Here is a 16,657-nt window from a genome sequence, read left to right on the forward strand (position 1 = left end):
TCCATGTTGAGTAACATTAGCCTACAACCCAAGCATGGTAAATAAGGCTAAAATGCAAATGTTGTTGTGGTTATGTTATGGATAAGTGCTTGCCCAGAGCATATAGTGAAGTGACTGGCATTACTTCTCATTGCTGGGAATAAACAGACTGCTAGGGAACATTTTATGTTGTTGTTCCTTCAGGAGTTGTGGTGATTTATGAGTGTGGAGTTAGCATGTTCTCCCCATGTTCCGGTGATTTTTTTTTTTTTTTTTAAGATATTTTTTGGGCTCTTTTGCCTTTAATGGACAGGACAGGTAAGTGTGAAAGGGGGAGAGAGAGAGAGGGGATGACATGCAGCAAAGGGCCACAGGCTGGATTCGAACCCGGGCCGCTGCGGCAACAGCCTTGTACATGGGGCACCTGCTCTACCCACTAAGCCACCGACGCCCCACCGGTGATTATTTTGAGGCGTACTCTATATTTATATTGCACAGGTGTACCTAATAAAGTGGCCAGTAAGCCCCACATTTACACCACCGGCTCTGGGTCTCCCCTCAGCCCCTGGTTGCTCGGCAGCCTCATCCTCTCTTCTTGCTCTCTCTTCTTCCAAAACCTGTAACTCTTCCTCTGTATATTCTGGCTTCTTCTCAACAAACTTGTTGTTTTGATGACGGGAGTAACTGCACTAAACATACGCTGTTTGAAATCACTCCGCCCAGCAAGTACTGTATGTCTGGAATGTAGTTCCGGCTCTGCATTTGGCTTCAAAACAACTGTCTCGTAATATTACATTATTATTTCATAGCGTGTTGAATGTGTAAGCTACAAGTTGTCCACAAGAGCGTTTTGGAGTCATTTGATGGTGTATTTGATTAGTTTTGAGGGAGAGAGGGACCTGTACCGTTCACCTCCATTTCAGCGGGCAGCTCTGCCCCACCGATCTCAGAACAGCACGCACTTACAATTAAAGGTAATGTACCTACGCATATGACTATAGGGATTACGGCAACATGCGAATTTGCCAAAATGTTGAACTATCCCTTTAACAGAAGTACAGTATGCATCATTTTCTTTTGGGATTTATGCAATCAAAGCCCAAATATCTGTAGGTCTCTGAATATGTTTTGACATCCAGTCATGGGGCCTTAGCTTTTACACTTTGCACTGCAAAGCCTTCTCCTCATCTTGATTCTAGCACTGTGTTGGATCTTATTATGCTGAAGGGTATGAGGAGCTGGCAGACGGGTCATAGACATGATGCATTCCAGGTCAAGGGAAGCAATGCAGGAGGCGAGGGTCATGGATCAGCCAAAGGCCTCCTTAAAATAGCCTTGCTGACTGTACATTAAAAGTAATTCAATGAGGACCACTCTAATCAAAGAACTTTATTTCCATTTTTGATATAATATTTGGCGGTATGGCCCTGTTCCATGTACCTACATGGAAACCCTAAGGCAGAGATGGCACACCTTTTCCCTCCATGCGCCTACATGAAAAGCCTGAAAGGGGAACTAATGTTTTTTTCAACCTGGGCCCTATTTTCCGATCTACTTTTGTCTAAATGAGTGATAGGATGTTCAATATCTGTTTACCTTTAGCTGGATAACGGACATGTTCCTCTGCCTGTTGTTGCTCCCTCTCTCTCCTTGTCCGCTCTTCAATTTCAATGAGTTCTGCGTCCGTGTACTCTGTGTTCAAATAAATACGGGCGGTCATCAAATTCAAATGGCTCATCCAGATCCAGTTGGTCAAAATCAGGTAAAAATTCAGCCATGACTACTCCAAACAGAGTAACTCCTCGCGTTTGTAAGGTCACTCCAGCGGTAACTTCCTGCAACAACTCAAATCTCACGAGACGTGAGATTTCAGAGCCAGACTTTCACTCTCTGAGTGAGCGTTTTGACTTGCCACAACAAACGTCCGAATGTTTACCCGATTTTGACCAACTGGATCTGGATGAGCTATCTGAATTTGATAACCGCCTGTATTTATTTGAACACGGAATACATGGATGTACATGGACGCAGAGCTCATTGAAATTGAAGAGCGGACGAGAAGAGAGAGGGAGCAGCAACAGGCAGAGGAACATGTCCGAATCCAGCTAAAGGTAAACACAGACGTTCATTTCTCCTTTCCGTTATGTTGTCGGATAATTATACTAACAATCCGAGCCTGTGTGGAAAAAAAATGCACTTTTAGTGGATGTATTTTGACGTTGTCTGAGTGCCCTATCATTTAATATAGCACGCTCACGGGCTGCAGACAGGTCAGCCCAAGCTCCGTACTGGAGAAATGTCAAATATTGAACATCCTATCACTCATTTAAACAAAAGTAGATCGGAAAATAGGGCCCAGGTTAAAAAAAACGTTAGTTCCCCTTTAAGGCAGAGAGAGCAAACCTCCCTCCTGCCCTTCCATGCGCCTACGTGGAAAGCCTTAAAGCAGAAAGAACAAACCTCCTGCCCTTCTATGTGCCTACATGGAAAACCTAGGCAGGGAGAGCAGCAACAAAGACCCCCTGAGAACCGAAGGAGAAGCTAGGGTGGAAGTGGGTTGTGAAACAGCCTGCAGAGGAAGCAGCAACAATAAGCAGGCCAAAGTAGTGTAAATACAGTGCCCTGAATGAGATTTGTCAATTAGTTGCATAGAAGGGAATCATGTGATCTATCAGCTGACTCCCTTCCATCAGTCAGCTGACCTATCAGTTGATTGAGCTGCTTGAGATCAGCTAAAGTAGCTATGGACATGAGCTAAGCTTGACATCGTGTCTTGCCTGAACTAATTCTGTGCTCAATTTTTGGGCCAAAGATGGTCTGATCCAGTGGAAAAGCTTGCTAGCACTTGTGCTATTTTGGCTACCCCGCATGGTCACATGACCCTTTTCTTGCACACCATAGCTGTCCCTAGAGAGTCTCTGAAACATTGCTGCTGTAAGGGCTCTAGTTTCCATTAAGGCTGTAGCTGATAACTTATATAAAGTAACATTTTGTCATATTTGCTGAAATTGTCGCTATATCCACACAGCAGTACACGAGACAGTCTGTGAAAAACATGTTCTTCAGCCTCCTCATTGTGCTTCTAATGGTTTTATCGTTCGTGAATGAAAACAATCAATCACAGCGGTCAGTCGCTGCTCATGAACTGCAATCAAACTTGCAAACTAGGTAGTGCTGATTTGACAGTTGTGTTGGAGACTACTTGGCTCGAAAGGTTGTTTCCAACAGCTGCAGTAGATTCTAGCAAATGCCATTATAAAACAGGAGGAGGAGCAACATGCTTTTATGCTGATAGCCGTGGCCAGATGCATTATGTTTTTGTGTTGTCTGTCAGTCCATACATACATACATCCTATCCTTGTGAACATGATATCTCAAGAACGCCTCAAAGGAATTTCTTCAAATTTTGCACAAATGTCCACATGGACTCAACAATGAAGTGATTAGTTTTTGGTGGTCAAAGGTCAAGGTCACTATGACCTTGTCTCTCATTTTTGTGAATGTGATAGCTCAAAACTGTGAGGGAATTTCTTCAAATTTGACACAAAATGCACTTGGACTGAAGAATAAACTCATCTTTTATTTCAAAATATATTCTAAACCAGTGGTTCCCAGCCGGTCCAGATTTCTCCTTAGTCGTTTGTTCAAGGCTCACACAGTTTAATATATTCTTCATCATACTTGGTTTGGCTATGTTGTCAAGCTAGTTTGCCATTTCTGTGAAGTAGCTGTCCATTAGTCAATTGATCTACAGCAGGAAATGGCACTTTGAAATAAAAGCTATGCGCCAGTAATTCATTGCTTGTTTTTTACAAACTTGACATATTCGCAAGTCACTTGTGGTCCATTCAGAATGGACCTGCGACCCACTTTTGGACATGTATGCACACTTACTGTTATTCTATTTTATATGTTAAATTGACAATATTCTAAAGGTTAACTAATGATAATAACTAATTCAGTCATTATTAGTATAGTCCTCAAACTGGCAGCATTATCAATATATCACTGTATCAACATATGATAAGTATTGATATTGATGAAAATGGAAAAATTATTGTGAATGTTTCATTCCCCGATTAAGCCCAGGGGATCTGGGGAATAACAACAAAATTAAACTGGAGAACAAGAATCATAGAAGCAGAGTATAAGTAAAAATAAAGGAATTTGTGAACCGTAAATAAAATGTTAAAACCAAGGCTCAAAGACAAACTGAAAACTACTTTACAAAACAGAAGAGGAGAGTGACTTACACAGGCAAACCACAGTTCAACTTCTAAATCAAGCAAACTTCAGCATACGCTATTAAGTCACCACTTAAAAATACAGGTAAATAGATGCAAATGCTTGTAAAATTGGTGCTACAGAACCACTAATTAGAGCCAGAAAACAGAGAAAAAGGACTCTTTTGCTCAAGAGGGAGAAAACCTACAGCTACCAGAATGCACTGCCCCACACCTGTACAATAAACGCTCCTGCTAGTTGGTGACATAATGTATACATTTGTTTGAAACAATGACGGCCGGCTGGCAAGATATGATCTCAAGCTCTTACAGTTGAACAGTGCGCTAAAACATGTTTGTGGCAAAGATTTGAGGCGAAAAATGGGCAACTCAGTAACAGAATCTTGGTTTATATTTGATCAGCTCTACCTAGTTTTACTTTAATCTCAGTTTTTTCAGCCTCTGTTTTTAATGTGCAGGAAACAGTATGGTGCCCACTTCCTGTTTACAAACTCTTGCTATTGCAGCTAAACACAGCGCTAAAATATGTTTCTAAAAACATTGTAGACTAGAACTAGGCAATGCAGTAACATAATCTTGATGTATTCAATCAGCACTGCCTAGTTTTAACGTTTGATAAGATTTCGGTCCAGGTTTGAGAGAGAGAGCCGCCAGAGAGGGGCGGGTCTGTCTCTTGATCTGTTTCTATCCTCTTTTGTCCACAATGGCGGCATGGGTGGTGGGCAATACAAAAAATGCAGAAGTACCACCTGTAGTTTGAGCAACAGCCTGAGAGCCAACCAAACTTCACTGGATTACGTAAATTATGTTATCCAGCAGAGTTTCGCCGGGGGGCAAGAAGGGATATCTAGGCACTGGTTAGATGCAAGGAAGATTAACAAAGTTCATTTACACTTAATACCAACATTGTTTTGATACAAATCTGGTTGAAAATTGGCAAAGTACCCTTACCTTTTTAAGAGCAGGTGCGCTCAACCACTGGTGAGGAGCAAAGGAGGGCAGTACCGAGAGAGTAACATGTGCAAACATAACAGACCCAAAACACAACCCTGCCGAATATTGTCTTGCCCTACTCAGCTACATTTATGCATTTTTGTTCAACAACTCTGATTGCATAGCAGGCTGTGTGCAAATCAGTTGCTTCATTCCAGAGTATGGTGCTAATGCACCTGAGGCTGTTTGGTAATCGCTAAGAATAGCCTGAATAATAACATTTGCTAATACTTGAATAATCAATCAATCAATCACTCTTATATTACTTGGTTGCATTTACACTTGTCTACCTTGATATTGGATAGCTATCTGATCTGCCCAAGACACATAAGGTGTAAATGGTGGTGGCCACCAAATGTGTGTCATGTCAGTGTAAATGCAAATGCTTTCAATCATGGAAGGGCTGCCTAGCTTTTTACCACAGTTAAAGCATGACAAACCTCAAACACAGTGAATTTGCCTGTTCTGGTCAAGTAAAGCAAGTTTTTTAAGTCTGTATCTGACAGGAAATGCTAAAGTCCCTGTAGTAAATAGAATATTTACTTATTTATATTAAAGTGGTGCAATAAAGCCTTTTTGGAACTGAATGTCACAAAAACAAAGGACATGTGCATTGATTTTAGACGTAACCACCCTGCCCCTGTAAACGCCACTGTAAATGGAGAAATTGTGGAGATTGTCGATTCGTACAAGTACCTGGGCATCATAATTGACGATAAACTGACTCTTGAGAAAAACACCGACATGCTGATCAAGAAAAGCCAGCAGCGTCTGCTTTGTCTAAGGAAGTTGGCAAAGTTCCAGGTCGACAGATCTGTTGGCAATGTTTTGTAGATCTTTTATTGAGTCTGTTGTCACCTTTTCTTTTATTTGCTGGTTTGCATCACTCAATCTGAAACAGAAAAACTCATTAACCAAGATAACAAAAGTCAGCAGTAAAATCATTGGCACTCAGCAAAAAACCCTTTCAGAACTGTACAATAACCAGCTATCAAAGAAGGCAAAATCCATCATGTCCGACAGCACTCACCCCCTGCATTCAGAATTTAAGTTCCTGCCCTCTGGTTCCTGCCTCAGACAACCATTAGCCAAAACTAACAGATACAAATTCTCCCTCATACCCTCTGCCATCTCACTGCTTAACTCTGTACAGTACAGGTAGCATCATCATTAGTTCACATTTTATTCATGTATGCATTTTTATTTATTTAGTTACGACTGATTTGATGTGACTGTTGCCTTGTGTGTGTCAACCTTGTTGTTGTCATTGTTGTTTGTTGTTGTTTTTATTGCTACTGCGTCAGAATCAATTGCCCCTCGGGGACAAATAAAGGTCTTGAATCTTAAATGCAGATGCCCTTACTCCATCAGAAAAATCGATTGTGGCCACTCAATTGTGATGTGAACTACAGTCTGTATTAACTAGATGTAGATGTAATCTGAACAGGGCTTTGCAAACTGTCTGCAAGCTTCATTGAAGAACTTTTTTTTTTCTGTCTGTAGGTTTTCAAGGTGAATACCTCAGTACCTCACAATGGAGAATTGAACTACAAACTAGATTCTGCAGTTTTTGCTGAGTCCAGGTACAGCACTGCCAGTACCCAAACGCCACCTGAGTTTGCTCCCTCAGAAGACGAATCACAACAGGGTATGTTGATCAAATGTTTGTTCCTAAACTCTCAACTGTCATTGGCTGAATTGTCAACAGCTAATTATCTGAGACCCATTTGTGCTGAATCATCTCTCTAGCGTACCAGTCAGATCAGACAGTGGGTAACACTGGACAGATCTTCCTGTCCCCTAGCCAGTCTGGGGGAGCCATGGGTCGTCAAGGCCACAGAGGATCTGTGAGAGGTATGGCACGAGGCGGCAAGGGACTGGCACAAACCTTTCGCTCTTCTGGTTGGCATCGAGGTATCTATCCTCGGCTTTCCTTTTCATTTTTCACCACTCCTGTATTTCCCTCCGTTTGCTAGATATCTGTTCAGAATCAGGTGTTGTAGAGTAGTCCTGTCGCTTTCTGGCTAAAACTTGGGCTGAAATGAATTTGACTGTAGTACTGAAGCTTATCACTGATTTCTACTCTTAGGAGGATCCTACATTCCCCAGACTCATCTGAGGGACTCTGGCTCTCTCCTCTATGCTGCTAGAGTAAGTGAATCACTATAATCAATCGTCGGTTGAGAAACCTTGGGCTCTGACATTCACGTGGATGCCACCTGACACGCTCCACCCACCTAAACACCAGTGCAGACCAGATTACCCCCCCTCATGGAAACGGCACTCCTCAATAACACTCCCCCCAAAAGGACAATGCGCCATGCCACACCACAGAAATGGCTAAGGAATGGTCCAAGGAACGAGACGAAGAGCTCAAGGCATCGACCTGGCCTCCAAATTCCTTGGATCCCAATCTGATCAAACATCTGTAAGATGTGCTGGTACCCCACCTCACAACCCACGGGACTCAAAAGATCTGAAAGTAACTCCCTGATGCCAGCCACCAGAGGACACCATCCAGAAGTCCTGTATCCATGCCTTGACAAGTCAGAGCCAAGTCCAGTCCAAGGAGGACCCACCATGGATCGGGGGTACCTCTGGGGTAACAGCACATTCCTCAGATGTTTGATCAGATTGGGATCTGGGGTATCTGAAGTTAATTTCTTGAGCTCTTTGTCCTATTCCTGGGGTCATTCCTGAGCAGTTTTTGTGATGTGGCAGGGTGCATTGTCCTGGGGGTCCACTGCCAGCGACCAGTGCCGTTGCCACGAGGGGGTTTACTTGGTCTGCAACGGTGTTCGGGTGGGTGGAGCACGTCAAGTAATATCCACATGAATGCCAGGATCCAAGGTTTCCCAGCAGCAGTAACAAGATGACCAATGTTATGCACATCACCCACCAGAGATTTTAATGTTTTGGCTGCAGAACTTGCAGGCCAGGTCACAGTAGTTTTCAATGCACACACACATAGGAGAGTTTCAATTTTCTTAACAAACCCTGCTGGGCTATGTCACGTGCACAAGTAACATGTCTTAAAGAGGGGCCTGGCCAGTAACATTAGTTTGGGAAAATGACAACTGTGCAAGTTTTCCTTACATCAAGCAGCAAAACAAAGTTGTTGCATGACATGTTTTTTTTACATTTCTCAAGCTACAAATGCTAACAATTCCAACACCTACAGTATGTTAAGCAGTTTGTCCAAATCTTTGAACCTTTGAGATATTTGTTGTTGCCTCATTTTTCCCATACAAGCTGATGTCCAACTCCTGTTTTTATGCTGATATTAATTTCATATTTTATAAATGAGAGGCAGAGGCAAAACCTTCACCTTGTGCCTCCTTGAGGTAGCCCACTGTGGATTTCAAGGTGTATTAAGGATCATTGTCCTGTTGTAGAAGCCATCTTTAGCTTTTTTCACAGATGGTGTGATGTTTGCGTCCAGAATTTGCTAAAATTTAACTGGATCCATTCTTCCTGCTACCTGTTAAATGTTCCCCATGCCACTGGCTGCAACACAAGCCCAAAGCATGATCGATCCACCCCCGTGTTTAACAGTTGGACAGGTGTTCTTTTCATGAAATTCTGCAGCCTTTTTTCTCCAAACATACCTTTGCTCATTGCGTCCAAAATTCTATTTTAACTGCATCAGTCCACAGGACTTGTTTCCGAAAAGCATCAGGCTTGTTTAGATGTTCCTTTGCAAACTTCTGATGCTAAATTTTGTTTCGAGGACACAGGAAAGGTTTTCTTCTGATGACTCTTCCGTGAGGGTCATATTTGTACAGGTGTCACTGCACAGTAGGACAGTGCACCACCACTTCAGAGTCTGATAAATCTTCCTGCTGGTCTTTTGCAGTCAAATGGGAGTTTTGATTTGCCTTTCTAACAATCCTACAAGCAGCTCTCTCTGAAAGTTTTCTTGGTCTTCCAGACCTTAACTTGACCTCCACAGTTCCAGTAAACTGCCATTTCTTAATTACATTACGAACTGAGGAAACGGTGCCCACAGTCTTGCATGTCACTGTATGTCTTTAAACTAGAGAAACCACTACTAGTAAAATACCAGTGCATTATGTAAATCAGTATGCTACAGACAACAAAAAGCTGTCAAGCAAACAGGTAATTTAACAAACATAAGCACAAGCCAAGAAGCCTGTTTTACAGTATAGTTCATCTGTTGTATTTTCTCAGGACTCTGGATACCAACACAGCTATAGACGTGGAGGAGGGAGGCATAACTCAAGTGGTAAGAACACAAGCTCCAACTCTAATCTATCCCCTAGGGAAGAGCTTTTGTGGCAAACCACTTTAGTTCTTTTGGACAAATGGCAGCTGGAAGGGATAGGTATTAGAATTTGTATTGATTCTGCTACTATTATCAGCACTACTTAAAGGCAGACTATGCAGGATTGCTGGTTTCTGTTTGTGAAAACGCTTGCCAGTGAAGGTAAAATCCAATCCTAGATTAATTCTCGTTTGGTGTTTTGCCTCACTTTATTTGCGTTTTTTGAGTGTCTCTTAGAAACCACTTACGGTCTGGCACCTGGTCTATACCTTTTTATAAAGCCCCAACCTCATGTGAGCACTGTGTGGGTAAACACCTATAAACGTCCCGAGCACAGAAAATAAAAAGAAAATAAAATAAAAACAGGCAAGGCAGAGTTTCTGCAGATAAATACACTGCCATACACCAAGTGCGTTATAGGCAATGATTGAGAGGGTTTGCTTTTGTATCAGTCGATACATTGTTTTTCAGGAAAATCCTGGTTAGTATACAGTTTTGTTAATTGTCTGGTAGTGTATTACTATGTACAGTTTCTCATGGAGGATAACAAATTGGATATGCTTTGCTATCAAGTATTACAAAATTGACTGTCCCTGGTAGCTGGGGTACAAAATATAACTGCCATATCATCAGCCAGGGATCCTGCGATGAAAATATCATTCATGTCTCAAATGCAACACTTGTGTGTGCAAGAAAGGCCCCTGGGGAATGGAGTGACTACATTTGGGGAGGTGTAAATACAGTTTATTGGGATAAAGACAAATGTACAAGTCTATGTTTTGCCTCATATAAATTTCAAACACATTCTTACTCTGACCTCGTTACATATCGACATTTGGTCATGGACTTTACATGATACAATGTGCAAGGTACCTTTAGTGCGTTGGTTATTCATGTTCTGAGACACCATGTCAACTTCAGCCTGTTACTTGAATCGTCTTTTTTCAAAATACACTTCTGTTTTCACAGGAAACATACAGTTTGCAGTCCTTAAAAATAAACACACTACATCGGTACAACACACTTTTGGGATTAGGCAACAAAAGCATGTGTTTGGGTTTAGGAAAGAAGAACAGGGTTTGGCTTAACACTCGTACAGGAAGTGAACACTGGCTTCTTGGGTGAAAGTCGGTGGTTGTTGGACCCATTCACCACCCCATCTGCCCGCCCTACTCGGACTTCCACCACCTTAACTTTTATTGTTGTCCTTCCGCATTTCGCCCTGACGCCACCAGGCTGCATGTCATGCCGACGTGAAAGGACAGCTGTTTTGTCTGTGTCTGACGCCGGAAGTCACTGACCAAGCACCAGATTTGGAAGACTTCAGAGTGAGACCAGGATAAAATCTCAAGTCCCTCCATGGAAATGTCCATTAGACTTAAGAGTACTGTAGTCTTCCTGAAATTCAGTTTGGAATGAGGTAAAAAAAAAAAAATATATATATTAGTGATGATTGTGTCTTTATAGAGCAGAATTTAGGAGGCTCTCTTCTTCAAATAAACTACATTTGTTAGAACCAAAGTGGATGCAATTGATGTATTTCTACACAAAATGATATGGTAAACAAGTGTAGAGCCAGAAACATTTTCAAACCTACAGTTTACTTACTCAAATCAGTGTATGAGCTTGTGAATTTGATTAATTTTCCCTTGGCTCAGTTTCTTTGCACATAGAAAAATTTTTTAAACTAATCAAAATGCAACGCTAAAAGCCTTGCCGGTAGGGGTGGGCGATATGGCCCTAAAATAATATCACGATATTCATCGTCATTCATCATCAATTTCCTTTTCTGTTAGCAAAATCCTAAATAATTGAGTTGGTTTTTCTTTCCACCTGGACCTTTATGCTCTGCCATTTCTCATCTAATCATCACGCTGTAACCTATGGCCGTTATGCTACCATAACTATTGCACATTCACATATATGTAGTTTTTTGTCGAGCTGCGAGCATCGCGTAGGTTTACATTACCAAAGGTTTATGACAAAATCACTTTACGATACAGACTATTGTGTGTACACGGCGAGAGAGGAGAGGGAGAGACGCTGTGCTGCTGCCAGAGGAGCCACTGAATGAGTTCCATCTGAGCGGTAGGTCACTAAAAGAGTCTTAAGAAGTCCGGGGCTGTTCGTATAACATTCAGGTGCCATATTCACAAAGCTTCCTAGTGCAGAGAGTTGCTCCTAGTGACAAAATCCTAAGAGAATTCTTAGAATTGTGACGTTTTCTTAGAATTTCCCCTTGAAGTTAAGACTAGGTCCTTGTAAAGATGAAACATCTCACACAAATGGTCTCTAAACACAAAATGATGGTGATTAAATAGAATGCTACAGATGAAATTGTGCAGGGACAATATTCGTGGTCGATCACATTTGGGATATGCACACATTTCCCACCTTACCAAATAATGCTATAACGCCAGCAATAAAATACTAAGATATTTGAAAAACTGGAAAAATGCAAGAGTGCAGCAGTGATGACTTTTGTCTGTCTCAAGCTTAGATCAGTAAAGTGTTCACACTAACAATGACAACACTTACAGTCTCATATTGTGATGCAGTTCATTTCATTTCCACTGGGTGTCCACACCTTGCAGGCTCACAAGGGGGTGTGTCTGTGACAAGCAATCATATCTGTTAAAAGACTGCATCACATCTAGCAACAGGGTCAACCACTCTCCTCACTAAGGTAAAGGTTTCTGTCCCTTCCTTGTTCAGAGTTCCTCTGAGAACTTTCCTAAATCACTCCTAAACTAAGACTCCTTACTAAAAGTTTTTAGGCTAAGTTAGGAGCGCTCTTAGAGTACTCTCAGAATCTTTGTGAATATGACCCCAGGGCGCCACAGTTTATTCCACACTACTGATGCTGCTCCTCTTTTTGGGACCACCATGGTATCTGTACTAATTTCACTTTCAGCCTTTCATGCTTATTTTTACCATGAGTAAAAGTATGACGTTAATAAGTCAACAGATGGAAATATTGCAAGATTCAACGTATGAATTTTTCATATCATATTAAAAATGATTCTGGTATTATTAGGCACAATATAATATGGCACACCCCTACTGGTCAGAACTAAAACTCACTGGTTATATCTGTGTGGGAGTGAGAAAGCAACCACAGAAAGAAGGTCCTAGCTGCCCATATATCAAGAAGGCAACATTATTTATTGCTAGTCCAGATCAGACAGCGATTAATTCTCCAGCTAGCGGCTTGCTTCATGGGTTGTGAAATTACCATCAACAGCTGTTTTCCTCAAACTTATTGAGTACGCCTTACAGTTTGTTTTTTTTTCAGATTGAGGTTGAATCACGTTCCCACCTCAGACAAACCCCTCCTGAATTTGTTAGTGACTTGACCTAGACACTTAAGTGTACCAAGGGGAAAAACAAACCATCTAATTCAACCGGACTGAACACGTAGTGCACCAGAGTCCATTGTGTTATCCCTTACTGTGCTTTTTGTCTTGACTCTGCAGCAGCCTGGAGTGACTCTTCCCAAGTGAGCACCCCGGACAGGGAGGAAGCGTTTACAATTGTGGACTCAGGTCATGGAGATTCCCTGTCGATCTCCACCATTGAGGTCCCTCTCACTCCCCACAGCCAACATCATGCCCTGCTTCCCATGCAACTCTATCCACTCTCCCAGCCACTGCGAGTGGCCTTTAACGCCTCTCGCACTGCCAACTTTGCCCCAGGCAACCTGGATCAGCCCATTGTGTTTGACCAGCTGCACAGCAACCTAGGGGAGATGTACGACACCCACATCGGCCGCTTTACATGCCCCGTCAATGGAACTTACGTCTTCATCTTCCACATCCTGAAGCTTGCCATCAACGTGCCCCTCTATATTAATCTCATGCGAAACGAAGAGGTTATGGTCTCTGCGTACGCCAACGATGGAGCCCCGGATCATGAGACGGCAAGCAACCACGCCATCCTGCCTCTCTTCCAAGGAGACCAGGTGTGGCTTCGGTTGCACCGTGGTGCCATCTATGGCAGCACATGGAAGTACAGCACCTTTTCTGGCTTCCTGCTGTACCAGGATTGAACTTTTGTTGAACAAACGGCTCCCTTCTCCCAGTTGGTGGATTGTTTACACTGTATTTAATGGTGATTTAACTGACATTTCAGTAGTGTGGTCAGTCTGCATGCAGATGCCCTTTCTTCACCATAAAGCCCATTCATAACATAGGTGCATCAGTGGCCAAATGGTATGATCTGCGCTCACAGCTATTATCTACATTTGAAATGGGGATTGTGATTACATTTGACATAAACGACATAAACTGATTTCCCATGAACGTGTTGCTCATGATGTTGCTGTAAATCAACCTGTACTTCAGCCCAAAGGTCACTGATTTCAGTGAGAACTCTAATGCAATGTTTTGAATTTGTGCCTTTGTTTTCTGAATGGCTTTGGATGACTGACCAGCCGTTAAACAGTTAATGAACACAATCGTTGGTTGATTCATCCAGTGAATTTAAACTCACTCTGCCGTCAGCACTTCGCTTGTTGCTGGGCTCCTATGCATTCAGTCTCACCTAACTGTTTGTGTGAATGTGAAGCTGTAAAGATTGCGTTCTTGGTGGTGGGTATGGTGTTGAACACTTAAGGCTGAATTGTTGCACTAACAGACTTCTGTGAAGAGATGGAAGCGGTCCCCATATGTGCCTAAATAAAAAGATAAGCAGTGAAGTTTGGATGCTTCATCATGATTTTTGTCATGTATTTACAATTACAGATGGGTGTCTTGTTTAAATTAGACATGCATCTTCTACTTTCTGTTGCCTACAGCACAGTACGTTCACTTGGCTGAAATAATAAAAAAAAAAAAAGTTGTCTGCCCCCTCCAGAGACACAACTTCTTTGACATATGCAGAAGTCCCCAATGCCACTCAACAGACTTGGAAAATTAATGGAGTACCAAAATTACATTTTTGTTCAGCTTCTCAGCATAAAATAAATGGTGCTAGAAGATTATGAAATCATCAGAGTGATAGCCATTAAACCTTGGGGGGCATGGATGTCTGTGCCAAATTTCATTGTCCAGTAGTTTTTGACACTTCATTGGGAACTGAAAATGGGAACATGCTGGTAGCACTAGAGAAGGGTCAGGATCACGAAAGACATAGGATTTGTTTTCTGTGATTCATGACTGTCTATATCCTTTTTTTGTGGCCAATCCATTCAGTCAATGCATTACATACATTTTGCGAAGTACTACAATGATAACATATTTTGATCATCCTAAACCTCAAATAATATTTAAAGGGGATATAGAATGATTGCCTCTTCAGCTTGTCAATCTGCCACCTGCTGCCAGAACAATGCAACATCAAGACAATACCAAAATAAATGCAAAATGTCATCCTCATCAGCACAAAATCTACAACTATCTACATCAGTTATTTTTCAAATTTTAAGTATTTTTCTTGTTGGTAGTATTGTGTAAAAAAAAAAAAAATCCACTGAAAAGCTCATAAATGAGTAAATGGTAAATGGACTGCACTTGTATAGCGCCTTTCTTGTCTTCCCAACACTCAAAAGTGCTTTTACACTACATGTTACGTTCACCCATTCACACACATTCAAACACTGGTGGCCAGGCTACCTTACAAGGTGCCACCTGTTATTTAGCAGGCATCAGGAGCTATTAGGGGTTCAGTAACTTGCCCAAGGATACTTTGACATGCAGACTGGGGGAGCCAGGGATAACTGCTGATCTTCCATTTAGTGGACAACTGGCTCTGCCTCTGAGCCACAGACAAGATAATTTATAAATTAACTGAAAAAAATTCAGCCAAAGAAGGGGAGTATCAAACACATCTTTACAACATGTTTGAAAGTGATGTGGATGAGAGGTTGTAGTCGCAGAGGACATAAAATAATTACATATGGCAGAGATAATTACTGCATAATGCTGTACATTCATACAGCTGTTTATTAAGTGTTGTTTTTGGCTCCAAAGAGCATCAAGCTTTACAGTGTTTTACTGTATTCTGGAATGGTACATTACTGAATCTGCCTGTATTTTTACAGCAATTTGTTAAAGTGTAATATTCCATAATCTGAGCAAGGGGGAGCATGTTTTTCTAATAGGAGACAGCTGAGAATGGGTCCTTGAGGAACTCTGTAATTTTTGTTCTCTCTGATTCATAATTGAGGCAAAATAGTCTTTGTCTTGTAAATATGACTCAGACCAATTTAGCACAGTGCCAGAAAATCCAACCCACTAGTTTTTCTAGCCTAGTCTGAGTAGTATGTTATAGTCATCCATATCAAATGCTGAACTGAGATCCAGCAATACCAAAATTTAAATTTTGGATGCATCACTGTTCAGATGAATGTCGTTTAGGACTTAACAAGTGCAGTCTCAGTGCTCTGGTGCAGCTGAAATCCAGTGTGAAAAGCAATAAAGAAACTGTTTTGCACCAAGACAGCAGGAAGTTGCTGGAAAAAACTTATCCTAGAAAAGGCAGGTATGATATCGGCTTGTAGTCATTTATTACTGAGGCATCCAGACTAGATTTTTTTTTTTTTTTTTAAAAAGGAGTTTCATCACTGCGATCTTCGAGGCCCTTGGAAAAAGGCTTGACTGAAGAGAAGTCATAACTATTTGAAATACATCTGATGAACTAAATAAAATAGACTAGAGATTTACATATAAATAAATAAATAACAATGATAAAAAATAAGTTAATACATCAAAACACCAAGCATACAAAATTTCACAAACTGGAGCAAAAACATCAAGATCTAAAACAAGGACCATAATTCAAAGCAACAAGAATTGAGAAAAGTTGACACTTATCTTTCTTGCAGTCTTGCCAGAATTCATTTTTTCAGTGACAAGAAAAACAAATTAAAGTCATTTATAAACCACTTAAAGGAGGGCTTATTATTTCCTCCACCTACTACAATGAATATGGCATTTACCCATATGTATAAGTTATATTTATCATGTCAGAGACTGATCAAATTATCCACATAAAAAAGAATGTGAGTGAGATCAAATGTTGGGATGTCATTAATCGTCAGCAATAACTACTACTTTTTATGTCAGACCAAAATCTTTGAGACACAGGGACTGAAAATATTGAATGACCTTAAAATGAGTTTCTTTAAGTGAGAGGATGAACAATCAAGCAACTAACC

The 16,657-nt window shown here is 41.3% G+C and overlaps 1 protein-coding gene across 2 annotated transcripts in view; it reads left to right on the top strand.

The window, feature by feature from the left end:
- The window catches only part of caprin2 (caprin family member 2), a 55,732-nt gene extending 41,518 nt beyond the window's left edge, over window positions 1–14,214 (top strand). The window contains exons 17-21 of one of the 2 annotated variants that reach the window (XM_050036053.1): window positions 6,720–6,864; window positions 6,966–7,130; window positions 7,306–7,367; window positions 9,408–9,462; window positions 12,978–14,214. In XM_050036053.1, the coding sequence (XP_049892010.1) occupies window positions 6,720–6,864; window positions 6,966–7,130; window positions 7,306–7,367; window positions 9,408–9,462; window positions 12,978–13,549 (999 nt within the window). In that variant the 3' untranslated portion in view covers window positions 13,550–14,214. The remainder of the gene's footprint in view (window positions 1–6,719; window positions 6,865–6,965; window positions 7,131–7,305; window positions 7,368–9,407; window positions 9,463–12,977) is intronic. The other variant, XM_050036054.1, reaches the window with a different exon arrangement.
- The last annotated feature ends 2,443 nt before the right edge of the window (window positions 14,215–16,657 follow it).

Source organism: Epinephelus moara, chromosome 23 (genome assembly GCF_006386435.1).
Source record: "Epinephelus moara isolate mb chromosome 23, YSFRI_EMoa_1.0, whole genome shotgun sequence".
Classification (NCBI taxonomy): domain Eukaryota; kingdom Metazoa; phylum Chordata; class Actinopteri; order Perciformes; family Serranidae; genus Epinephelus; species Epinephelus moara.